Source organism: Zalophus californianus, chromosome 3 (assembly GCF_009762305.2).
Source record: "Zalophus californianus isolate mZalCal1 chromosome 3, mZalCal1.pri.v2, whole genome shotgun sequence".
Classification (NCBI taxonomy): domain Eukaryota; kingdom Metazoa; phylum Chordata; class Mammalia; order Carnivora; family Otariidae; genus Zalophus; species Zalophus californianus.
Genome location: NC_045597.1, coordinates 94,207,888 through 94,224,185, shown reverse-complemented (window position 1 = coordinate 94,224,185; position 16,298 = coordinate 94,207,888). Strand labels below are relative to the sequence as shown.

Here is a 16,298-nt window from a genome sequence, read left to right as displayed (position 1 = left end):
AAGGACTATATACTATGACCAAGTAGGATCTATCCCTGCAGTGCAAGGGTGGCTCAACCTATGAAAATCAGTCAATGTAATATACTACATTCACAGAATAGAGAACAAAAACCACATGATCATTTCAATTCATGTAGAAAAAGCATGTGACAAGGTTCAGCACCCTTTCATGATAAAAACACTTAACAAACTAGGAATGGAAGGAAACTGTCTCAACATAATAAAAGCCATATGTGACAAGCCCACAGTGAATATAATACTCATTGGTGAAAGACAAAAAGCTTTTCCTATAAGATCAAGAACAAGACAAGGATGCCTGCTATCACCACATGTATTCGGAGTAGTACTGGAAGTCTTAATCATAGCAATTAGGCAAGAAAAGGAAATAAAAGGCATCCAAATTGGAAAGGAAGAAGTAAAATGATCTCTGTTCACAGACAACATAATCTTGTATGTAGAAAATCCTAAATATTCCACAAAAAAACCTGTTGAACTAATAAATGGACTCAGCAAAGTTGCGAGATAGATACAAAGTCAACACACAAAAATCAGTTGTATTCCTATACACTAATGAGGAGCAATCCGAAAAGGAAAGTAAGAAATGAATCATTTACAATAGCATAAAAAAATAAAACACTTAGGAATAGATCCAACCAATGAGGTTAAAGACTCGTATCCTGAAAATGACAAAATGTTGCTGAAAGAAATTAAAGACACAAATAAATGGAAAGACATCCTGTGTTCATGGATCAGATGATTTAATATTGTTCAGATGTTGATACTACCCAAAGCAATCTCTAGATTCAGTGCAATCCCTTCAAAATCCCAATGGCATATTTGCAGAAATAGAAAAACCTATCCTAAAATTCATATGGGATCTCAAGGGACCTGGAAACAGCCAAATCAATCTTGAAAGAACAAAGTTGGAAGTATCACACTTTCTGATTTCAAAGCTTACTACAAAGCTACAATGATCAAAACAGTGTGGCACTGGCAGAAAGACAGACATATAGACCAATGGAAAAGAATAGAGAACCCAGAAATAAACCCTCACATATATGGTCAAATGATTTTTGACAAGGGTGCCAAAACCATTCAGTGGAAAAAAATTTTTCAACCAATGGTGTTGGAAAAACTGGATATCCACATGTGAAAAAAATGAAGCTGGACCACATAAAAAATTTCCTCAAAATGGACCAAGGACATAAATGTAAGAACTAAAACTATAAAAATCTTTGGATAAAACATATGGGAAGAGCTTCATGATATTCAACTTAACAATGACTTATTGGACATGACATCAAAAGCACAGAAAACAAAAGTAAAAAATAGATGCATTGAACTATATCAAACTTAAAAACTTCTGTTCATCAAAGTACACAATCAACAGAATGAAAAGGCAACCTACAAAATGGGAGAAATTATTTACCAACTGTAGAGCTAATCAGGGGTTAAGACTGAGAATATATAAAGAACTCCTATAATTCAACAGCAAAACAGCCAAACAACCCGATTTTTAAATGGGCAAAGGACTTGAATAGACACTTCTTCAAAGAAGACGTACAAATGACCAACAAGGACATGAAAAGATGTTCAACATCCATCACTCATTTTCAGGGAAATGCAGATCAAAACCACAATGAGATATTACCTCACACCCATTAGGATGGCAACTATCAAAAAAAAAAAAAACCAATAAAGTAGCAAGTGTTGGTGAAGATGTGGAGAAATTAGAACTCATATGCACTGCTGGTGAGAATGTGAAATAGGACAGCCACTGTGGAAAAAAAACAGTATGTCAGACCCTGAAAAAATTAAAAATAGAATTATCATATAATCCTGCAATTTCACTCCCAGGTATATACCCAAAAGAATTGAAAGCAGAGACTTGAAGAGATATTTGCCCACCCATGTTCACAGCAGCATTATTCACAGTAGATAAAAGGTGGAAACAAGTCAAGTGTTCTTTCATGAACGAATGGATAAACAAAATGTGGAAGTTCTGCTATATGCTGCAAGATTGGTGAATCTTGAGGACATTATGCTAAGTGAAATAAGCCAATCACAAAAAGAGAAACACTGTATGATTTCAGTTATATGTGGTATCTAGAATAGTCAAATTCATAGATAGTGGAATGGTGGTTGCCAGAGGATAGGGGAAGGGAGAAAAAGGGGCTGGTTTGGTCTTTTGTTTGCTTTTTAATAGGCTCCGCACTGGGCTTGAACTCCAACGACCCTGAGATTAAGACCTGAGCTGAGATCAAGATTGGAACACTTAACCAACTGAGCCACCCAGGCACCCCAAGAGAGTTGTTGTTTTAAAGAATATAGAGTTTCAGTTTTTCAAGATAAAAAGAATTTTAGAGACTAGATGCCCAACAAGGTGAATGTCCTTAACACTACTGCATTGTATCTCGAGAATGCTTAAGATGGTAAATTTTATGTTATGCGATTTTTACTAAAATTTAAATTTTTTAAATTAAAAAATGATTATGATAGCACATTTTACGTTATATATATTTTACCACAATTAAAAAGAAAAAAAAAACCACTGACAACATCAAATGGTGGCAAGGATGTGGACCAACAAGAACTCCCATTCATTGTCATGGAGTGCAAAATTGCATGGCTACTTTGGAAGACAGTTTGGCAGTTTCTCACAAAACTTATGAACATACTCTTACCGTATGATCCAGCAATCAAGCTCTTTGGTGTTTTATCCAAATGAGTTGAAAACTTCTGCCCACACATAGCAGCTTTATTTATAATTATCAAAATCTGAAAGTGACCAAGATGTCCTTCAGCAGTAAGCGAATGTGTAAACTGTGGTACATCCAGACAATGGAATATTATTCTGCTCTAAGAAGAAATGTGCTATCAAGCCATGAAAAGAAATGGAGAAAACCTTAAATGCATATTAGTAAGTGATGGGAGCCAATCTGAAAAGGGTACGTATTGTATGATTCCACCTATATGAGGTTCTAGAAAAGGCAAAACTATGCAGACAGTAAAAAGGTCAGTGGTTGCCAAGGGTTAGGGGAGAGAGAGAGATGAATAGCTAGAGCACAGAGGATTTTTAGGGCACAGAAACTACTCTGTCCAATACTATGGTGGTGGACACATGTCATTATACATTTGTCAAAACCCACAGAATGTACACCAAGAGTGAACCCTAATGTAAACTATGGACGTTGGATGGTAACATTATATCAATGCAGGTTCATCAATTACAACAAGTGTATCACTCTGTTATAGATTGTTCATGAGGGAGGAGGCTGTGTTTGGGTGGGGAGCAGAGAGTGTATGGGAACTCTGCACTTTCTGCTCCATTTTGCAGTAAATTGCTCTAAAAAATAAAGTCTATTTAAAAATTCATATAACATACAATTAGCCATTATCCATTCTAAAGTGTACGATTCAGTGGAATTTGGTACAGTCACTGTTAACACACAACCATCACCTCTGTCTGGATCTAAGATATTTTCACCACCACCAAAAGGGAACCGCTAAAAATTACTCCCCATTCTCCCTCCCCTTGGCCCCTGGCAGCTACCAATCTAATTTCTGTCTGTATGGATTTGCCTGATCTGGACATTTCATATAAACGGAATCATACCATACATGGCCTTTTGTAACTGGCTTCCTTCACTTAACATGTTTTCAAGATTCATCCATGTTGTAGCATGTTTCAGTACTTCATTTCCTTTTAAGACTGAATAATGTTCCATTGTGTGTATAGACCACATTCCCTCATCCATACATCAGTTGATGGACACTTGGACTGTTTCTGCCTCTTGGCTATTGAGACTAGCGGCGCTATGAATATATGTGTACAAGTCTTTGTTTGAATACCTGTAATTGATTCTTTTCTTAATGCTACACACCTCCTTACCTTTAGATGGGGGGAATTTAAAAAGCAGAATAGAAATAAAATTAACATTTCAATATCAAATGTTTAAAATTTTTTTTAAAGATTTTATTTATTTATTTGACAGAGAGAGAGAGGGAGATCACAAGTAGGCAGACAGGCAGGCAGGTAGAGAGAGAGGGAGAAGCAGGTTCCCTGCTGAGCACGGAGCCTGATGCGGGGCTCGATCCCAGGACCCTGGGATCATGACCTGAGCCGAAGGCAGACGCTTAACTGACTGAGCCACCCAGGCGCCCCTTCAATATCAAATTAATGGTATTTTTCAATGATTAATAATAATGTTTAAATGGATAATATTTAAGAATCACCAGTATTTAACACACTTAATCTTATTCATCATGATAAACCTGAAGTAGACATTATCACCTCCATCGTGTAGATCAAGAAACCGAGGCTCAGCAGGTTAAATAACTTGTCCATGGTTACACAGCCAGTGAACGGGAGCCAACGTTGGCCCCCAGGTTTTTCTGACCCCTCGCTGCCTCTCTGACTACCTCACTCATCAAACTGGCAGAGGAGGTGAGAGAATGGATAGGAGGTACACTGCCTTGACTAGTAATTGTCACCAAACTCTTACCCTGGTGAAGTCATTATGCAGAAGTTGGTGGTATGAAAACACAGGCTGTATTCACGAGCCCAGAGAAACAGTGAGTGGTGACGATCTGGCCTTTTGGGTGTGTGTCAACTGCTCATTGGGATCATTCCAGACTCCCCCCCATTCATCTGAATGAATACAGCTAGTCCAGCCCCCTCCATCCCCAACCCCGGTCGAGCCTCCCTTACCCCAGTGGGACTGGACACTACCCACGTCCAAGCGTGGACTGAAGTGAGCCACATACCTGGGGCTGGCTGCTCCGTGCCCAGGTCTCCTGGCTTCTCTTTGGAGAGTTCCTGTAGGCATTGGTCCCGTTCCTCCCGCAGCACCCGCAGCACATCACACAGTCCGGGGAGAGTGCCCACCTGCAAGTCCAAAACCCAGAATGCTCATCACGGCCTCTAACTCCAGTGTACCACAAAAAGACTTTCTGTGAGCAAGAGTGGGGCCAGACAGTGGGGATTCAACATGAGGAAGGCAAAATCCACGCCAGCAAGGATTGGATGCAGCCACTCCTGGGAGAGAATTCAGACACCACAGCTGGGACAGCCAAGATGCTGGAACAATCTGTAGCTCGTCCACTGCAAATCTTGCTCTGAAGTTTACCAAGACTCCCGAGCCCAGTGAGTTACTTGCTTTCTGGGCACCTTATTATTATTAGTCTGTAGGACTTCATTTATTCCAACAGTGTTTTTTCCTCAGGTTTGGCAAGCTTGGTTTTGGTTGGAAGGTCTTTGAAAGCTCCGCTTCACCATCTCCAAGCTCCCCAGAAGAGCGTCTATGTCCACCCCAGACAAACAGCAATGGACGGAAGAGTTGGAGAGGAAGGATTAGCACACAGTCCTGGCTTCCTAGCTCTTCCTAGAGTAGACTTCCAGAGCATGGCTCACTTCTTTTATTTGTGCCTGACACGTGATAAATATGTGAGTGATTGGTGAATGAATGAATGAATGAGTGAGTGAGTGAACGAATGAATGAATGAGTGAATTAACGACTGAAGAGATCAATGAATTGGACTCCTACTTTACTTCCTAGAGTATGGAATTTTAATATTAGAGTTTTTTCACATACATTATTACTTTATTTAATCCTCAAAATAACCCCATAAAGAGACCCAGGAAAGGAAACTGAAGCCCATAGGGGTTAGGGCATGTGACCAAGGTCCGACACCCAGGGTTCCCAGTTTCAGAGATCAGCCTTCCAAGAGGTCAAGGGCCAGGTTTTATAACCTCTTGTCGACCCTGCACTAATGCTTTGTAGATGGAAATGTCAACATAATGGAGCAGGAGGAGAAGTCTCTGGGGACAAGGCCATGCTCCAAAATGGTGCAAGTCAACAAAACTCTGGGCCAGAGAAGGGCAGCTAAGGTTCCAAAGGCAAACACAAATTATCTGATTATCTCTTAAGTTTGGATCTTCCACACCCTTCACTAATGCTGTCAGAAAGTATCTATCCGCAGGCTGCCTGGATGGCTCAGTCAGTTAAGCATCCAACACTTGATTTTGGCTCAGGTCATGATCTCAGAGCCCTGTGTTAGGTTCCATGCTGAGCATGGAGTCTGCATGAGATTCTATCTCTCTTCCTCTGCCCATACCCCCACCCCCACTCGCACTCTCTCTCTCTCAAAAAAAAAAAAAGTATCAGCTGTTAGCAACTGCCTCCTCTCCAGCGACTCCCTGATACCATGCGACTGGGTCTGTGATCCCCAGGAAACACACACATCACATCCCCTGGCCCAGAGCCCGTGATCAGCTGCAACAGAGCTGCTGCAGGAACGCCTGTACCCACCCAGCATTAAGATCATACTATGCTCGTTCCTTCCTCCATTCATCACCCCTAGTTTCCATCTCGCACCTGACAATATAGCAAATGACGTCATCACATCGGTTGTGATGACTCTTATATTTAGACTCTTATATTGAAACAAGCAGCTTCCCTAAGAATATAGTCATTGTTAGGAGAACTGGCATGCAGCCCCACATACTCGAGCCCTTGTCCCCTTACAGGGCCCTGCCTGGTCCTTGCTGAAGCCCATCATCACCAGCACCCTTTGGCTTTTCAGCAGAGGCAGTAGAAGAGCTTCAGGGGAAAAATCCACCTACAGGTTGGCAAGCTGTCTGCAGTTTACCAAGGACCTCAAGTAGGCACACTTTTTCTATATAGTGCCGCTTTGAAACTAACATTATCCTTAAAAAGGCGAGAAACTGCCAGAGGTAGTGTGAACAGGTAGAGTCTTTTAAGTGATATCATCATGTCTTAAGTGTCACAAAAATGTTCATACCCTTTGACCGACTGACTTTCCTTCTAGAAATCCATCCCATATGGGCAAAAAGATTTATACAGAAGGATTCTGTATACATTTAATAGAAACAAAGAGGGCGCCTGGGTGGCTCAGTTGGTTAAGTGACTGCGTTTGGCTCGGGTCATGATCCTGGAGTCCCTGGATCGAGTCCCGCATCGGGCTCCCTGCTTGGTGGGAGCTTGCTTCTCCCTCTGACCCTCCCTCCTCTCATGCTCTCTCTCTCTCTCCTCTCTCTCAAATGGATAGATAAAATCTAAAAAAAAGAAAAAAAGGAAACAAAGAGATAGACTTCTGCTTTCAGGAAGATGTAACACATGTATGTTTTCCCTCTTACTCCTGTTAAGTACAACAAGAAACCCTGGACATTATATACAAAACAAGAATCAGAAGATTCTGGAAGGTGGAGAGAAGGCAAAGTGGCTAAAGACCTTATGACTCAAGGAAGTGGTGAGTTCCCTGAAGTTTCTTTTCTCCTTGTATATCCCATTACTGGAGCTGCAGAAGTTAGCAATAAGGAAACGCAGCCAGACGCAGACCAAAACAAAGCCCCAATAAAAGCCTGCTCTCTCGAGCCAAGGACCAGGAAAGAGGGAATGTAGCAAGACAGAAAACGTACAGGCAACAACTGCCCTACAACGGCCAAACACCACAGAAAAAACTGTGGTCAGCTGGGGAGGCAGGACTTCTGCCTTCCCCGGACTGTGACATGGGTCCCCAACCTCCAGGCCAGGGCGGTGTCAGATGGCCAAGTAGGAAGTTGGCACTTTCATCCCTGCTGTGTGCTAACAAAGATCCCCCCAGCCCATGATGGCAGTGGAGACTGGACTTCCACTCCAATCCAGAAGTAACAAGGTGCTCCTCTATCTCCCCGCTGGGGTGGTGTCACAGGTGCTGAGGGCAAAGAATCCTATACTCAGTAAAAGATTATCTCCAGAAATGAAAGGGAAATCAAAGACATTCTCAAGTGATAAAAAAAGCTAAAAGAATTCGTTGCTAGCACCCTACCCTAAAAGAATGGCTAAAGAGGGGGCCTAGTGGGCACTCAGGACTTTCACCATCACCAGTGGTGATGAAACCCTACCCACTGCCGTGTTCTAAGACCACATGGGGAGCTGATATTCCCACCACTCACGCAGCAGTAAGGGGAAATCATCTCTTCTTTGCCAGCATCAGGTAAGGCAGAGTGGGGAAGCTGGACATCTACTTACACCTGGCAGAAATGAGGCAGCCCCCACCCCTTTCCCCTATCAGGAAAAGCCAACTGAGAGAGGCTTAAATAAGATGCAGTCTTACAGCAATACAAAATGTCCTGCTTTCAATCCAAGATCACTCATCATATTAAGAACCAGGAAGCCATCACACTGAAAGAAAAGAGGTGATTCATTGATGCCAACACTGAGGTGACAGGGATCTGGAACAATCTGACAAAGATTGTAAAGCAGCCATCATAAAAATGCTTCAGGGAGCAATTATAAGTATACTTGAAACAAATGTAGAGATATAAACCTCAGCAAAAAGAGAAAGTCTCAACAAAGAAATAGAAGATGTAAAAAAATCAAATGTAAATGTTACAACTGAAAAAGACAATAACTGAAGTAAAAAGCTCAGTGGAAGGGCTCATGAGAATGACAGTGGCTTGAGGAAGGAGGGGGACAGAGGAAAGAGTCACTGAGCTAGAAGACAGGACAGTAGAAATTACTCAATATGAACAACACAGAGAAAAAATAAACCGAAAATAAAAATGAACAGACTTTGGGGTGCCTGGCTGGCTTAGTCGGTAAAGCATATAACTCTTTATCTTGGGGTTGTGAGTTCAAGCCCCGTGTTGGAGCTTAAAATATTTTTTTATTTAAAAAAAAATAAGAAGTGGGGTGCCTGGGTGGCTCAGTTGTTAAGCGTCTGCCTTCGGCTCAGGTCATGATCCCAGGGTCCTGGGATTGAGCCCCACATCAGGTCCCTGCTCGGCGGGAAGCCTGCTTCTCCCTCTCCCACTCCCCCTGCTTGTGTTCCTGCTCTCGCTGTGTCTCTCTCTGTCAAATAAATAAGTAAAATCTTTAAAATAAAAAAAATTAGAAGTAAAATTAAAAAATTAAATAATCCATAGATAAATAAATAAAAACAAAAAATGAACAGACTTGGGGCGCCTGGGTGGCTCAGTTGGTTAAGTGACTGCCTTCAGGTCACATCATGATCCCAGAGTCCTGGGTTCGACTCCCACATCGGGCTCCCGGCTCAGTGGAGCCTGCTTCTCCCTCTGACCCCCTCCCCTCTCATGCTGTTTCTCTCTCTCTCTCTCTCACAAATAAATAAGTAAATAAAATCTTAAAAAAAACAAAAACAGACTTTCAGGGTTATACGTGACAACAGAAGTACAATCCATAAAAGGAAAGCTGGATAAATTGGACTTCATAAAAATTAAAAACACTTTTGCTTCATGAAAAACCATATTAAGAGGATGAAAAGACAAGTTACAGACTAGGAGAAAATATTTGCAGTTACGTATTCAAGAAAGGACTAGCATCTAGAATTTATAAAGGACATTCAAAACTCAACAGTAAACGAACAAAAAATCTAGTTAGAACATAGGTAAAAGACATGAAGAGACATTTCACAGATGATACACGGATGGCAAATAAGCACATGAAACTATTAGCTATTAAGTGAATGCAAACTGAAACCACAATGTGTTATCACTATACTCCTATCATAATAGCTAAAATTTAAAAAAAATAACAATAGATGTTGGTGAGGTTGTGGAGACACTAGATCACTCACACATTGCTGGTGGGAATGTAAAACGCGGGGCTCAATCCCAGGACCCTGGGATCATGACCTGAGCTGAAGGCATATGCTTAACGACTGAGCCACCCAGGTGCCCCACTTCTTATTTTTTTTTAATAAAAAAGTATTTTAAGCTCCAACGTGGGGCTTGAACTCACAACCCCAAGATAAAGAGTCATATGCTCTACCAACTAAGCCAGCCAGGCACCCTAAAGTCTGTTCATTTTTATTTTCGGTTTATTTTTTCCAGCCACTCTGGAAAACAGGTTCACAGTGCTTTTACAAAAGCTAAACATGCAACTATTATATGACCCAGCAATTGCACTCCTAGGCCTTTATCCCAGAGAAATGAGAATTTATACTCATGCAAAAACCTGTACATGAATATTTATAGCAGCTTTATTCATAACAGCCCCAGACTGAAACAATCCAGATGTCTTCCAATGGGTGAATGATTAAACAAACGATGGTGCATCCATACTGTGAAACTCCACTCAGCAATAAAAACGAACAAACTTTTGATACATGTGCCAACCTAGATGAATCTCCAGAGAAGTACGCCGAATGAAAAATGCCAGTCCCAAAGGTTACATACCATACCGTATGATTCTATCTATGTAACTCTTGAAATGACAAAGGTATAGAAATAGAGAACAGATTAGTGGTTGCAGGAATTAAGGAAGGGGTGGGAGTGGGAGGGAAGTGGCCGTGACGGCAACAGGGCACCTTGAAAGACCCTGGGGGTCATAAAAATGTTCCCGTATCTTGACTGTATCAATGTCGATGCTGTTGTTGTAATACTCTAATACTACCTATAGTTTTGCAAGATTTTATCCCTGGGAGAAACTGACAAAAGGCTATGGAGGGGGGGATCTTTCTGTATTATTTCTTATGGTCTATGATTATCTCAAAATTAAAAGTATAAATCTTAAAAAGGGACAATTTAAGTATCCGAGGGAACACTCAGCTAACATTCAACATAACATATAATACTATAATCTTGAAATTACATTCAGTGTGATAGTTTCAGCCATTACCCATGACAATTCAGAAGACTATTCAGCAATACAGACTATTAGTGGTGACACCATGATATTCAACGAGAAGAGCATGACACAAAGTTGTATACACAGTATGACTGTAAGGATGTACCATGTGCCATATTTTCAGAGGAAAATCTGGAAAAGAATACATGAAAGTATTATGAAAATTATATGAAACTTTATTTATTTATTTATTTTTAAAGATTTTATTTATCCGACAGTGAGAGACACAGTGAGAGAGGGAACACAAGCAGGGGGAGTGGGAGAGGGAGAAGCAGGCTTCCCGTGGAGCGGGGAGCCCGATGCGGGGCTCGATCCCAGGACCCTGGGATCATGACCTGAGCCGAAGGCAGACGCTTAACGACTGAGCCACCCAGGCGCCCCAAATTATATGAAAATTTAAAAATAATATGTAAATATGTAGAGGAAGGTAGATACTTCATTCTGTGTCTCTGTTCCCATTCCTACCTCCAGTTATAACCTCTCTGGAAGACACTGCTCTTTGTCTCAATAATTATTCTTCTCTTCCTCTACTACAATCAGAATTTAACTGGGCACATGGTTGCCCATCTGGGGACTAGAGTCTCCAATTTCCCTGCAACTAATACATGCCCACGTGACTAGGTTCTAGCAATGGGTTAGAACAAAAGACACATGTGCAAATGCTATCTTATGCCCTTAAAAGGAAAGAAACCCACCTCCCTCTTTCATGTGTGGATATGGTGATCAGCCATATTCAATCATGGGGATGAGGGCAACACTTCAGGCTTGACTCTCCTCCCAGATTCAGAGGACAAAATCCATCCTGGACTGCACTTGGGAATGTCCACATTCCACTGCATCCTCTTGGTATTAATAGAGACAACGTAACTCATTAACAGACTTAGGAGTTTTGCTGCCAAGGACAGGGAAAGAGGCATTATCATAATTGGAAATGTTGGTCTCAATCCCTATAGGAGTTTATACATATAACTTCATGGTGGGTGGAGTATACTTCTTTGCTTGGGCTTGGCCATGTGACTGGTCCCTGGGACATTAGGTAGATCTGATATGAAGAGAAGCTTGAGATATGTTTGCACAGCTGTGCTTGCTCTCTTGCATTTCTGCCATCTGGGGTATCCTGCTGGTCTTGGAAGAATGAATAACACACAAACAGCAGACTTGAACCTGACCCGGGGGCTGGAGCCAAGCCAACTGAACCTGGCCTGGATCAATCAAACCCTAGCCCACTTGCAAACAAAGAGGGAAATAAACACTTACTGCTGTATACCACTGAGCTGTTTGTGATTGTTATGCAGCATAGCTGACCGACACAGGGTAGGAAAGAGATTCTAGGGCAGTACCAACGTATATCTTTAGGCAGTGAAGTTTCCCCCAAAAGGTGGTGATTTGCACTGTGGGATTCAAGAAAAGAGTACTCCCAAAGAGGGGACTCTTGAGAAAAATGGAGCAAGGTCAGAAATGAGAGGACACCTGCGCTGGGAACATCGCTCCAAGTTCAACTTTCTTGGTGTTTTTCCCTTAGACTACAGACAAAAATAATAATCAGAGGGCAGTTTAGCTTTTTCTTCTTATCCTACATGTCTTTTTTTAAAAAATTGTAGTAAAATATACATAAGATAAAATTTAGCTCTTTAACCATGTTTAAACGTACAATTCAGTGGCATTAAGTACATTGGCAATGTTGTGCAACCATCATCACTATTTCCAGAACTTTTTCAACATCGCACCAGAAATTCTGTACCCATTAAGCAATAACTACCCATTTCCCTCCTTCTGCAGCCTCTCATGACTTCTGGTCTACTTTCTGACTCTCCAAATTTGCCTATTCTCGGTATTTCATGTAAGTGGAATTATACGGTATTCGTTCTATGTCTGGCTTACTTCACTTAGTATGTTTTGAAGATTCATCCATGTTGTAGCATCTATCAGAATTTCCTTCCTTTGTCAGGCTGAATAATATTCCATTCTGTGTATACACCATGTTTTGTTCTTCCATTCATCTGTTGATGGACACTTGTGTTGCTTCCCCCTCTAGGCTATTGTAAATAATGCTGCTATGAGCGTGGGGGTGCAGATATCTGAGTCCCTGCTTTTGATTCTTTTGGGTGTATACCCAGAGACAGAACTGCCGAACCACATGGTAATTCTATGTTTACTTTTTTAGGAACCACCAAATGGTTTTCCACAGCAGCTGCACCATTTTACATTCCCACTAGCAATGCACAAGGGTTCCGTTATCTCCACATCCTCATCAACACTTGTTATTTTCTATTTTACTTTATATATTTTTAAAGCTTTTATTTATTTATTTGAGAGAGAAATGAGGAGGAGCAGAGGGGTAGGAAGAGAGAAGGGAAAGAATATGAAGCAGACTCCACACAGATTGCGGAGTCCAACATGGGGCTCGATCTCACTACGCTAAGATCATGACCTGAACCGAAATCAAGAGTCAGAGGTTTAACCAACCGAGCCACCCAGGTGCCCCTATTTTACTTTGTATGTTTTTAAAGTAGGCTCTACACCCAATGTGGAGCTCGAACTCAGGACCCTGAGATCAAGAGTCACACATTCTACCGACTGAGCCAGCCAGGAGCCCCTGTTTTTGTATTTTGTTTTAATAACAGCCATCTTGATGGGTGTGAAGTGGCTCACTCCACATTTCTATTTCCCTTGATCCTTCCATTAGAATGTAATAAACCAAAATAATTTTGTGTTGTGGTGGCTTGCCGGCAGCAGCATTCTGCTGAAAGGACAGAGCCCATGGCTCCAGATGGTGACCAGCAATTAAGAAAAGGGGCCCTTCCAGGGGTGCCTGGGTGGCTCAGTCATTAAGCGTCTGCCTTCAGCTCAGGTCATGATCCCAGGGTCCTGGGATCGAGCCTGGCGTCGGACTCCCTGTTCAGCGGGAAGTCTTCTTCTCCCTCTCCCATTCCCCCTGCTTGTGTGTTCCCTCTCTCGCTGTGTCTCTCTCTGTCAAATAAATAAATAAAATCTTAAAAAGAAAATGGGGTCCCTTCGGGGTGCTGGGAGAAGCTGGGAGGAGTGTGTTCAATGGAGCAACCACCCGGTAGAGGCATTGGAGAGAGAATAAATGGGAAACAAGCCCTCTTGTGATCTAAATTAACCTAGAGAAGGGAAGGAGAAGCTGCATGTATATTTATATGTATATTTCTATATAATTATTAAACACAATTTTACTTAAAATTCACAGGTGAGGGGCGCCTGGGTGGCTCAGTTGGTTAAGCGACTGCCTTCGGCTCAGGTCATTATCCTGGAGTCTTGGGATGGAGTCCCACATTGGGCTCCCTGCTTGGCGGGGAGTCTGCTTCTCCCTCTGACCCTCCCTGCTCTCATGCTCTCTCTCATTCTCTCTAATAAATAAAATCTTTAAAAAAATTAAAATAAAATAAAATTCACAGGTGAGGGGTGCCTGGGTGGTTCAGTCAGTTAAGTGTCCAACTCTTGGTTTTGGCTCAGTTCATGATCTCAGGGTCATGAGATGGAGCCCAAAGTCTGGCTCTGCACTCTTCACTGGGTCTGCCTGGGATTCTCTCTCCCTCTTCCTCTGCCCTTCCCCACCGTGCTCTCTCTGTCCCTCTCAAAAATAAATAAATAAAATCTTTATAAATAAATAAATGAATGAATAAATACATACATACACACATACATACATAAAATTCACAGGAGAAACAGACAAATGAAGATGAAAGAACTGCTAACATTGTTCTCAAAACAAGAGCTATTAGTCCTTAAAAGTTACCTTTAAACAGTTAAAAAATTTGTATTTGTGTATATGTGTTTTTTTTCTCTTTTACTTGTACGAATGCCAAGGAGTTTGTCATGAGAAATAGCAGTTTCCTTCCCTAACCTTTATCTACTTTCCAGAGGGAACCATTTCAACTCTTTGTAGCTGTTCATTTTTGTTTTTAATCTCCATATTGTTTTTAAGTTGTTTTTAGTAATCTCTACACCCAACGTGGGGCTCAGACTCACAACCCCAAGATCAAGAGTCGCATGCTTCTCTGACTGAGCCAGCCAGGCACCCCTCCACATTTAAAAATTATATTCCTATACTGCTATTTCTTGGTTTATTAATCTGAGACTCTATTTAAAACTCTCTGTTATGGAAGAAAAAGATTTAGATGTTTTTAAATCTCCCTACATATACTTCTGTCCCCCATATAAACATATACTTCTCTTGATTTAATTTTTAGTTAAATGAATGGTCTATATTTATAATGTCTTGTTTTGACTATGAAATATCGTTCACCGCTAAGTCTAGCCATGTAAAATGATTATGTCTCTTCTCATACATCTTGTTTTTCCTGAGGTCAATAATTACTTTGTTTTTTTCATTTGATTAGTGTTCTATGTACATATGGCTAATTTTTCCAAGTGCTCCAGCAGCTCCGAGAGACATATATCAACAGTTGTATTTGTTTTACTTCTGGAGACCTCCCTGCCGGCCTTCCTTCCTCTTGCTCCAATCTGGGCCCGATGCCTGGCTGTGGTTTGGGGTACCTCTCCCCAGCTCTTCTGACTAGACTTCACTCTCATAGATTCCATGTCTTTTTCCGTGCTTCACTTTCTTGTTTTGCAGAAGCACATTCTCTAGTCACTTCCTATGAAAGCGTATGTAGGAGATAAACTTTGAAATCTCTGCAGGAGTGAAAAAGCTTCTATTAATCTGATAATTAATCAAATTTGGGCAGAGAATTCTGGGTTGAAAAGAAATTTCCTTCCAGATTTTGAAGGCATTTCTCCTTCTCTCTTCCAATATCTATAAGAAATCCAATTGTGCTTCCAAACCTTTTGTGACTTTTGTTTTCTCTGTAGAAATACTCAGGATTTCTCTTGTTTTTAGTTGCTTTTAAATTCCTTGTGGCGATGCTTCTTTTTTTATTCATTCGTTAGATACTCAGGGGACATTTCTATCTGAAGATTTGTGTTCTTCATGTCTGGGAATTTTTTGAATGTTATGTGATTTATTTTACTACTTCCTCCCTTCATCTTCTCTATTCTGTCTTCCTAGAATTCATATTATCTGAATAATGGACAACCCAGATGGATCCGCTAGTCTTTTCACCTTCCTCTACTCTTCTACCATTGTGTCACTTGACATCACCTGTTGAGTTTCCTAATAAAAGTTTTGTCATCATACACTTAATTTCCAGGCAGCCTTTCTTATTCTCTAGTGATTCCTTTTGTCCAGCACCCTCTTTCCCACACTCTTTCTTCTTAGATCTGGCATCTTTTTTTTTTTTTTTAAGATTTATTTATTTATTTGAAGAGAGAGAGCATGAAGAGGGGGAGGGAGAGAGAGAATCCTTAGGCAGACTCCCTGTTGAGCATGGAAACTGACGCAGGGCTGAATCCCAGGACCCTGAGATCATGACCTGAGCTGAAATCAAGAGTCAGACGCTTAACCGCCTGAGCCACCCGGGTGCCCCCAGATCTTTTTAAAGAACTGTATTTCAGGACATTAACTGTAATCATGTGACCTTTTTCTCCTCTCCGCATGGTGGATATTTCCTCTTTCCCTTCTGTTTGTTTGCTTTCTCATTGGAGGCCTTCCTTGATGCCATATGTGTATACATACATACATATATATACACACACATACACACACATATATGTTATTGTATA

At 41.2% G+C, this 16,298-nt stretch overlaps 1 protein-coding gene across 2 annotated transcripts in view; it reads right to left on the bottom strand.

The window, feature by feature from the left end:
* SCTR (secretin receptor) overlaps window positions 1-16,298 on the bottom strand; it is a 76,630-nt gene that overhangs the window by 50,794 nt on the left and 9,538 nt on the right. For both annotated transcript variants that reach the window (XM_027590730.2, XM_027590731.2), the window contains exon 2: window positions 4,768-4,888. In XM_027590730.2, coding sequence (XP_027446531.1) covers window positions 4,768-4,888 — 121 coding nt within the window. The remainder of the gene's footprint in view (window positions 1-4,767; window positions 4,889-16,298) is intronic.